The sequence below is a fragment of the Monodon monoceros genome, unplaced genomic scaffold, assembly GCF_005190385.1.
Source record: "Monodon monoceros isolate NGI ecotype Baffin Bay Population unplaced genomic scaffold, NGI_Narwhal_1 Super_Scaffold_6, whole genome shotgun sequence".
NCBI classification, from domain to species: Eukaryota; Metazoa; Chordata; class Mammalia; order Artiodactyla; family Monodontidae; genus Monodon; species Monodon monoceros.
The window spans coordinates 22,322,189-22,333,070 of record NW_021703783.1 but is presented as its reverse complement, the minus strand read 5'-3'; the positions used below and the strand labels follow the sequence as shown (position 1 = coordinate 22,333,070).

At 42.6% G+C, this 10,882-nt stretch overlaps 1 protein-coding gene across 1 annotated transcript in view; it reads right to left on the bottom strand.

Annotated features, from left to right (window-relative positions):
* Nucleotides 1-2,628: 2,628 nt before the first annotated feature.
* The window catches only part of KLHL42 (kelch like family member 42), a 16,180-nt gene continuing 7,926 nt past the window's right edge, over nt 2,629-10,882 (bottom strand). The window contains exons 2-3 of the mRNA XM_029206177.1: nt 7,358-7,551; nt 2,629-3,128 (exon numbers count right to left, since the gene is read on the bottom strand). Coding sequence (XP_029062010.1) covers nt 2,677-3,128; nt 7,358-7,551 — 646 coding nt within the window. The 3' untranslated portion in view covers nt 2,629-2,676. The remainder of the gene's footprint in view (nt 3,129-7,357; nt 7,552-10,882) is intronic.

The window sequence follows — 10,882 nt, the reverse complement described above, 5'->3', positions numbered from 1 at the left end:
TAATGTCCCAAGTCCACAGATCTGTTCTACTGCACTTTCCACTTTGCCTACGTACCACTGGCAGCCCCAAGGAACAGTCTTGTTAGGAGTCTGCGTATCTTAGAGAGAGCTTAATATGCCAGATGCGTGCAAATGCACACACACACACACACACACACAGATGCACATACACACACACATCAAACCTGGTTTATAAAAAGAGCTTTTTGGATCAGAGTATGCCTTCACTTGGTCCAAGCATCTAGTTGTCAGCATTCGGAAAATGGACCCAAAGAATATAATGAGGAAGAGAACTGGTTGGCAGGAATAATACTGTATTTTTTACAATGTGGGTATTTACGAGCTAATCTCCAATTGTTTGTCCAGAATTAATTCAACTGGCTAGAATCTTATGAATATATAAGGATAAGCCTTAAAGATGTTAAGATCTATAGTACCAAAAGTTAATGCTATCTAAAATAAATTAGATTTTTAAATATATGTAATGAAATTCTTGGTCACTGGAAATTCATTTCTATAATGAATATAAATTAATATAACTCTATTATTAAAGTACCATTTCCAGGAAGATTTCAGTTCAGAGTTGTTGTTTTTTTAAAAAAAGAAAAAAAAGGCTAAGTATTTGAGAACAAATGGATCTGGCTTAGAAACCCTTAAATAGCGTTGAAAGGAGAGTGCTGATAAGATTTGGTGACAAGATGCAAAGATCTGTCTCCAGGTCCGCAATAAAGACACCTCATTTTACCTAACGGAAGTATTCCTGAAAAGTTATGCAACTAGAATTTTTACAAGTAGACCCTAATTTTAAATATACCATAATATATGTACAGGACGCCACCGCTGCCCGGAAACCCTGGGGTGACTCCTTGGGTAAAGTGAAGGCTGTCGAGGTTACCGCCTCCTCTGTGACAGCTGCATGGTGAATGCATACTAGAGGCGCTCAGCACGTGTGCTGAGTGCATGAATTTGCTGCAACAGTTTTTCTTTTTCTACGGGAGTTTCTTAAAGCGGGGCATGCTGAAACTGGAATGTTAGGACAGAAAGATAGGGTCCAGCTCACAGTTTAAACTTATTCCATCACAGAAAATCAGGGAATCTCAGAAAGTGTTTCTCAATGAAAATAAAATTTCTTTACGTGCGTGTATACAGGCATATCTTGTTTCATTGTGCTTCACTTGATTGCACTTCGAAGATAACATGTTTTTGATAAATTGAAGATCTGTGGCAACCCCAGCTTGTCAGGTATAAGGGTTGGCATTTTTTAGCAATAGAGCATTTTTAAAGTAAGGTATGTACATTGTTTTTCTAGACATAGTACTATTGCACACTTAACAGACTACAGTATAGTGTATATATAACCGTTATACATGCTGGGAAACCCAAAAATTCTTGCAACTTGCTTTATTTGCTTTATTGCAGTGGTCTGGAACTGAACTATCTCTGAGATACGCCTGTATATTTTTAAAGAAATGCTGATCTGTAACTGGCAGAAGATTGTATTCATTTGTTAACTGACTTACTGTAACAACTGCTTGAGCTGGGTTCCACTTGATTTACCAACCAAGGCAAGCAGAGCACCTTACCAGATTCCAGAAATCCTACCAGATCCATTCCATCTCTGTAGGGGCTTCTTCCCCTCTCTCCAGCACAAACGTTTCAAAGCTACCCTCACCTTACCCCACAAAAGCAAAGCATGAATTAAAAAGCCGAGATTAAATTACAAAGGTGCCTGACCGAAATATAAAGTTACTGTTTCAAACTTTAAAAAAAGAACTAAGTCAAATACAGTCAATAAAATAACTCTCAAAGGCATTTTTTCCCGTTATTTGGTGCTTCCTTTCCTTCCCACTTAAATTTAAGACTCGATTTTAAAAACACAGAGATCTGTCCTTTTAAAAGAACAGAATGAAACAATATATCCTCTCTTTTAAGAAATACAGAATGCCTAGCAATACAACCCATCTGACCACATAAATCTGCAATCTGCTACATAAATGAAATAAGAGGTTATACCTTCCTATTTACTCAGCATTCATAACTGTAAAAAAAGACTGGTAAAATAGCTGAGAATGTTTTTATGCAGGTTTTGGGGAGGACTGGGTACTGGTTCCACTGGTGTAAGTTTCCTGGGAAGTCGTGTGCAAACAAAATATACGAACATAGAACCTATTTTAAATACACTGCAATATATGCGGGTGTGACCGGGGGAGAAAGACAGTGTTAATATGTTTGTCAAGTAAATTAAAAACCAAAAAAATAATCTCTCACTTAAGGTATCAATGATATTTCAAGTGACCTAAATAAAACTGATTTTAAAATCATCTTTACCATTCATGCCAATTATTGACTTTGGCCCTTTACCAAGCAGGCACAATGAATCTTCTTTTTGAGGATCAGTTTCAGTCACCGGCCGAAGGGTCTCACATTTGTATGAAAACATTATCATGGATTTGCTCCCATAATTTAAAAATCAATAATTAAAAAAATAATAAAGTTGGTCTCTTTTTTCCACAAGTTTTCAAGTAATTAGTTCAAGTAGGCGTATTTACAGCTTTTGTATAAATGACCTAAAACCCACATTTTCCCTTTAAAAATCAGTCTCTCTCGAAATTGGACATGGTTCTTTTGTTTTTTTGGTCTTGAACCAGGTTTCTTTTAAATACTAAGTCAATTCAGTCATGTCTCTGCTTTATTGGACAGATAAAGCGAAGAGACCAGCAAGTTGTGTCCAAAGGCTGGGAAACGCCTAAAGGCTTCCCAGCTATCCGAAAAGATGTTGTACTTGAGGAAGACTCGGTGTTCCAAGCTGGTGGACAGGGTCACGTCTCTGCTCATGATGTAGATGCCGTCATTGTGAAGCGCGCACGTCAGGTTGAGGCCCGACTTGGACGTGTTCTCCTTGAGGTAGAGCCACTGGCGGGTGACAGTGTTGTAGGACTGCACGGTGAGCATGTCCTCGCTCTGGCTGCCCCTCCGGGTGGGCCCCAGCTCGTGGAGACAGCCCCCCACGATGTAGATGGTCTCCTCCACGGACACCATCTGCTGCTTGCGGATGTGGACGTCGCACGTTTCAAAGAGCGTCCAGGTGTCAGCGGAGGGGCAGTACTGCAAGATGTTCAGGTTCCGGTCTGAAAGGCAGGAAGAAGCCGCATGATGACACAGCGACCGGGAGCAAGGCCGGCTGCCTGGGCTGGACATACACGCCTACCTCCACCTGAGTGATTGGCTAACACAGAGGCAAAACTATTTCAGGAAAGCCGAGGTTGGGGAAATAGTTTTCGAAATGGCTGGGAGGAGATCCGTGCAGAATCATCCCCACTGGCCTGCCGGGTACGTCCCCTGCCTGGGAGGCTGTCAGAGTGGGTCAGGCCAGGCCAGGCAGATGAGCCGCTGTGACAGAGCACCCCCTCCTCCCTGGGACCCTTGCAACTTTGAGAACCACCACAGGCCAACGTACAAAGAATCCGAGCCTCAGAACCCTCATCAGTATCTACTGAATGACTGACTGCTCTGACTGGCAGAGCCCCAAGAGGATCTATCCTTGGCAACAGATCCTACAAAACAAGCCAAGCAAGCCGAGCAGGATCTCTGGAGCCGTCTAAAGGAAAGGACGCAGAGCTGCATGGCAGGAGAGATGCAAGCAAATCTCACCTCTGACCTTCAAGCCACAGAATCATTGGCAATTCTGTTTCCCAACTGTAACACCAGAGACACACTGGCAAAGGCCGTTCCCCCTTCCCCACCCCTGTTTCACAAGAGATGGTTAATTATTGTGTGGATAAAATCGGATGGTAGATGAAAGACTACCCTGACATCATTTTGAAGAGCTTTTTCAAGGAAAATTATTGCCTACTCTCTTTTTGAAAAATGCTTGTGAAATTTAAAATATCTAGTTTCATTTTTCTTTTTTTTTTTTATTGTTCTTTTTTTGTTCTCCTTTTCTCCTCAAGGAAAGAATAAATGGAATATTTTAGACTGAGAAAAAAAAAACTAAAAATGCTCTGAATTAGCCAAAATAATGAACTGTTTGTTGTTGTTTTTTAAACAACAAAATCAGTGTAAGAGACAGTCCAGCTTGGGAACTGATGTCCAAGTAAAGCGCACAGCCTTTTGATGGCTGCAGAAGCTGGGAGGAGTACTTGATCCTGAGACAGAAGGACCCACTCACAGTGGGCAGTAATTAGAGCTCCACTGTGCTCTCTGCTACCAAGTCAAGTGTCTCCTAAGAGGGCACAGAGGGAAGGGAAAGGAGTCCAGATCCTGTGTGTGCACCCGTCCGGAGCCTGCAGAAATGTCAAAATTGTTACAACTTCTGTTTTCCACCAAGACTATGACCTCCCCTCTTTCTTTTCTTTGTAGCGATTGTGATACAGCTCATCCTAGGAGTCAGCCTTAGGGAGTTTGGTTACTAATCTATCCAACTAGTGCCCCTTAGTAACCCCTCCCCACCCCACGAATAAAAGGCTTATTCTAGCAAAGCTTCAATGTATTTATTTCTCAGGTCCAGGTCTGAAGGTCCTTCCAGGTCTTCTGTAAATGTTTTCTCTCCTCACCCAACAAGGGCTCAGACCATGATGAGGTCGTTTGAGTTGGCGGAAAGATCTTTCTGCCTTTACATTTAGAGTTGATTCTGACATTTAACAAATCACCTTTCTTCCCTTTAGTGGTTACTACTACTTTCTATCGAATTTCATTTCTTCAGTGCCGGCCAAAGAATTAAAACAATCAAAGAGCTATCATAAGAATCACAAACTCTTCCTTACTAAATTTTAAAAGTCTCACCTAACGTAAGAAGTCGGCAGGCTACGAAGCCAACCTTAAGTCCTGAATTATTTTTTTTCATGACAATTATGACTTCTTGTTTTCAAGACAAGGAACTATTAGGAAGTGCTGGGAAGAGCCCAAGCAGAGGAGGAGGGGGGCTTCAGAGGACGAGGAACTGTCCTGCCCTCCCATCGTAAAAAACTCGTTTTCAGTCCTTACACAAACAGTCATCCGTCCACGTCACCTAACCATCCCATTGTGGGGATTTGGCTCGGGGAAGCCGGGACAGGAATCACAGTGGGTGGCCCAAGTCAAGAAGGCACTTTAGTAGCGGCTTGTGAAACTAGAAAACACACAAGCAAGGGTTTTCCAGGTCAACTCTAAAGAACATTTGCTCAGCCAGGGTCATGGAAAAACTAGGAAATCTACCAGGGGCATAGCCTTCAGGCTACAGTGCTTCCTGTCAGCGCTTCCCAGCTCCTGGCTAGAAGAGAAGCCAAGGGATATGTGTGCACTGGGTCAGCCCACAGGGCGCATTCTGTGTCACAAAATCTAGGGAGGAACAAGAATTCTTAGAAATGTGCAAAAGTAAATAACTGTACTTACTTTCCTAGGAGAGAAGACACACAGATACACATGGAGGTACATATGCATGCACAGGAATTCACCCGGGTCTATGGTTTAGTCAAGTCTATAAAGTTGACCACTGTAACCTGAACACCAACGTTGACGGTGAAAGAAATGACTGCTAGGTCTCATTTTCTTTCAAGTATCCGCAAAGGAAAAACTGGCAATTATCTTATCATCAGTGGAGAGTCACTAGGGACAAGTAATGAAAACTTGGAGTGAAAAAGAAAAAGCCTCACTGTTCCCCTCCTTCCATGTCACCACTGCATCTTCTTAAACGCCTAAATAAACGCACCACCTGCAGAAAGCTGAATGGCGACCCTTGAAACATATGTTCATCTTCTAACCCCCAGAACCTTTCAATGTGACTTTTTATTGGAAAAAGGGTCTTTGCAGATGTAATTTAGTTAAGAATCTCAAGACGAGGTCATCCTGGATTACCCAGCTGGGCTCTAAATCCAATGAGATGTGTGTCTTTATAAGAGACAGAAGAGGAAGACACGGATACACACAGAGGGGACAGAGGCAGGGATTGGAATCATGCAGCCTCTAGCCAAGGAACACCTGGCGCCACCAGAGCCGGGAAGAGGCAAGGAAGGTTTCTGCCCTAGAGCCTTCAGGGGGAGCGTGATCCTCCTGACACCTTGTCTTCAGACTCCTGGTCTCCAGAACTGTGAGAGAATACATTTCTGTTGCTTTAGGCCACCAAGTTTGTGGTCATTTGTTAAGTCAGCCACAGGAAACTAAAACACCGCCTACCACCCTCCCCACCAATCAACTGTTTAGAGGTACTCTAAGAAGTGTTCATCAAAATCTTTCGCTGTCACCAAAAAAAAAAAAAAAAAAAAGTAAATCAGATGCTCATAAAATACCTTACATTTAACTTCTTCCTCAAACATATATCCCCAAAACAAGACACATCTGGTTATGTTGAAAGAATTTTTGCCACCTACTTCATATTATTATTATGTGGATTTCTGTTCTTTGCAAAGTTATAAATGGTCACATGCAGCTTGCTGGGGCCATCAGCACACGCCTGTTATCAGCCAGGGCTGGAGAGAGCTCTGTCCTGCCCATATCACACCATACAGGGGTGGCTAAGAGTCCAGTTATGCCTTTTCTAAAAGTTCTGGGCATTATACAGCCAGACAGACCAAAAGAAGAAATAAACTGCCTTGGCCATGAGATAACTTGGAAACAACTGCTTTACGGGAAGGAAAGAGATAACAGGAAAGACACACCTCTTCCTGGTGGTCCACCATTGCCTTTCTTACTGTTAATAATAGAAAACCAAGTAACAGAAAACCAAGCTGTGAGATGCTTCCTACCAAGACCAGCAGTATAAAACCTCTGGAGAAACTTTTTATTTCCACAACATTAACTATAAAATGCCCACCCACAAAAGTGAAAAACACATATGTACGGTTTAATAAACAGCACAACCCCTTCCCATCACTGGTCAGGAAAGAATTCTCTTCATGTACTTGCTCCTTCTATGATATGGGAACAACCGCCTGGAGCTGAATTTCTGGAATCTGTATCTGATATGCTTGTGCCCAAACACAAGGGAGAAAGTGAAAACAAAGATCTGCGAGAATGCTGTGGCACTAAATTTCATAGTGTTGGACGGGGCGGATTCAGTGTGCATTTGGGAGAAGGATGGGAGTTACCCAGCCAAGTCACAGGATGGCTGACCACAAGGTGGGGTTTCCAAAGCAGGAAGAAAATACATTTTGTCCACAGCCCCCCCTCCCCCTTTCAATTTTCATGCTCACACAAAGGCATCAAAGGCCCCTCCTCTCCAAACTGCCCCTGTCATACAGGATGCTCTTTTTTCCAGATATGTAAATATATACTATGTAATATATAAGATCACACTAGAGGGTTTCCTCCAGCCCCTGCTGCCCTTTCCCAGGCTGCCAAAGCTCACGTGTAGGAGGACCACTTACTAGGCCCCTTTACTTACCTCTCGTAGTATATCCTCCAATGACATAAATTTTCCCCTTACACTCACACGCAGAAAACTCAGCCAGAGGGTTTGGTAAGGGTGCCACGAAATTCCAGGCATCCTGCTCAGGGCTGTAACATTCAACGTTAGAAACGGCCTGCCCACCAATGGCATAGAGTTTTGAATTAACAGCCACGAGTTTGAAGTTAGACCTGAAAGAGAGACACAAAGGCCCACAAAGTCAGTTCTTTTGATCATTCAGAAGACAGGGACTTCCCTGGTGGTCCAGTGGTAAAGAATCCACTTTACAATGCGGGGGACGCAGGTTCGATCCCTGGTCAGGGAACTAAGATCCCACATGCCTCGGGGCAACTAAGCCCATGCGCCACAACTACCGAGTTCACACACCTCAACGAGAGAGCCCACATGCCACGAACTACAGAGCCCATGCGCCCTGGAACCTGCACGCCACAACTAGAGAGAGAAAACCCACACGCCACGACTAGAGAGAAGCCCACGCACCACAACGAAGAGTCCGCGTGCCGCAACTAAGACCCGACGCAGCCAAAAACGTAAAATAAATAAATAAATGATAATTAAAAAAAAGAAGAAGTAAGACAAAACGGACTTTCCCGGTCCAGTGGTTAAGACTCCGCACTTCCAATGGAGTGGGCACGGGTTTGATCCCTGATTGGGGAACTAAGATCCCGCAAGCTGCACGGTGCAGCCAAAAATAAAATGTACAGCTTTTGAAAGCAAAAAATTAAGACAGTATAAACAAGAAAAAAGAAGTAAGACAATGGCATGATCTGCTAAAGCAGCGTGAGAAATCTGCTGGATATTTGAAGGAAATGAGCTCTCCAATTTGGGTGCTATTCTGCCTGGGGACAAAGGAATGACTGAACGGCATGTCAAATTTCACTCTTGTCCCCAAGAATCCACAAGTTTGGTGCATTCTCCAAACTTTTGCTATTGAAGATAAGCAATTTTCAATATAACAAGGACTAATCTTGCTTTGCTTAAACCAAGAACCACTTTGTATATGCTAAACTCAATACCTCTATACTTCAAGAAAAATAAATGTAAAAATATACTTCAATAAAAAATAGAAAAAACCCACATTGTAAATCAACTATACTTCAAAAATAAATAAATAAAATAAACTCAATACCTCTTCCAAGAGTGGGAGCAAGTACCCACCCCATTCCCTTGCCTCTCTCTATTCCCAGTGGGTAGGCTCCATCCTAGGTACACACCAGTGCTTGCCTACACAGACAAGCACATGCAAAGGTTGTTTGCTACAGGGTGGTCCAGACACCCCTTTACCATGAGTTCACCTAAGCAGATCACTCACCCATCCTCCTCGATATGAGGGCGTCTTCTATATTGCTTCACAACATATATGGTAGGGGGAGGTAAGCAGTGAACTAATTAAAACTATTTTGATCTGACATTCTTAGGGTATTCACACATGTTAACAAATACCTCTATCAACAAATGATCACCTATAACAAGAGTAAATAATTTTTAGAAGAGAAATACATTGGTTTTAAGGCCCATATTCAGTAATACAACTAAACTCTGCTTATCGGCTTCAGATACTAAATAAAAGCCTCATGACTTTTGAATTGAAAAGAAAAAAATTAATTTCTTTCAGTGTAGTACATAAAGATTAATGGACTCTTTCAAGGCCAGGAAGGATATAAGCATTTGCAAGTGCTGGGTCAGCCGACTGTGATACGTGCAACCATCTCAAGTTTACAGTAATACGAGCAGCTTCGTATTACTGTAGGAGCAGAAGACCTGCTTCTAGACCCGCTCTGCTGATAACCAGCTATCTGACCTTTGTCTCTAGGGTGGGGACCATACCCATCACAGGGTGGTCGAGACAATTACACCACACAGCTTATCAGAAAGTACTACACAGAGAAAAGATACCATCACTAAAATTTCTCAGTTTTCTAGTGTTTGAAATAAAGAAGCTAGACCCGGTGAATTTAGAGGCCTCATCTAATGCCAACACAATGAGCTCTTCAAAAGTAACAACATCCTAAGAAAGAATGGGGGGTAGAGGCTCCAAATGGAAAAAGCATGTAAGAGGGCAGATTAAAAAGCAGCAGTGAACAAGTAGCCATGCCTGATCTCCTGACAAATGTTTAATAAACAATGGTGCATTATGATCTAGAACATATGTTAGTCACCTACTAAAAAATTAAGATTTTTTCCAAAGGTCCCTGTAATGTTTACATTACATTAAAAATGAGTTTTAGCTTAGTTTTGTTTTTCCAATCAGAGAGTAAATAGGGTACTCTTCATCAAGAACCTCATATTGTCCACTAAACTCAGCCAGCCACTCAGTTTTTCACGCCAATAGACTTCACTGGGGTGGCAGTTACTGGGGGGTCCTTGGTTCATTTTGCTTACCTTTCCTGCTGCCAATGGTCCTTAAAATCTGACCATGATGCCCTCTCTGTGTGTGCAAATCTGGGGATCCGAAGGAAATAAAGCTTAAAATTTTACCAGCCCACAATCTGTGTTTGCTTCCCAAAGGTACACAGATAGTAAATTTTGTAAGATCAAAACAGTTTTTGATATTCCTCCCACATAATCATTTGTCCTAAGCAATATGTAAGGGGCTTCTTTCTGAGGCTGAACGAATAGGCAGTTAAAAGTAAACAACTCTGTCTCTCCAGACCCCAACATGCTCAAATTCACTTGAAAAGAGAAACACTTTTCCAATATTGAATTTGTTTTATGATGCAATTGCCTCCCCAAAACAGGCCACTTGATGAGGAGGCAGACTGCCAAGGATTATGAACCCCGGCTTGCACAGGGAAGTCTCAGCTCCCCTACTCAACAGCTCTGTGAGCTTGAACAAGTCATTAAATCTCAGTTGATCTGAGTCTCAGTAGGGGAAAGAAAAGCACGTTGTAAGAGTTGAAAAGGGTAACTTGCAGAAAGGGGTCACTAGAGGGAATGCTTGCCTGCATGTCACTGCCTACGTTTCTTAACCTCAGGAGGATGGGTTTCTCATTTGTCAACTGCAATAGTCACTGGCTGTAATGGACAAAGTGCTGGACTTCTGTACAAAGTGCTTTCGCTTCTATAAATTCTTGCCTTTTCCCATTTTCTGAAAATAACTTTTCTACTCTTCACATTCTGAAGGGTAAAGGTGTGAATCCAAGCTATCACTTATTTTTAAAAAGTATCACCTCTACAGTGTTTTCTTTCTTTTTTTTTTTTTTTATAAATTTATTTATTTATTTTTGGCTGCGTTGGGTCTTCGTTACTACACGTGGGCTTTCTCTAGTTGCGGTGAGCGGGGGCTACTCTTCTCATTGCAGTGGCTTCTCTTGCTGTGGAGCACAGGCTCTAGGCGCACGGGCTTCAGTAGTTGTGGCACACAGGCTCAGCAGTTGTGGCTCATGATCTCTAGAGTGCAGCCTCAGTAGTTGTGGCGCACAGGCTTAGTTGCTCCACGGCATGTGGGATCTTCCCGGACCAGGGCTCGAACCCATGTCCCCTGCATTGGCAGGCCACTGC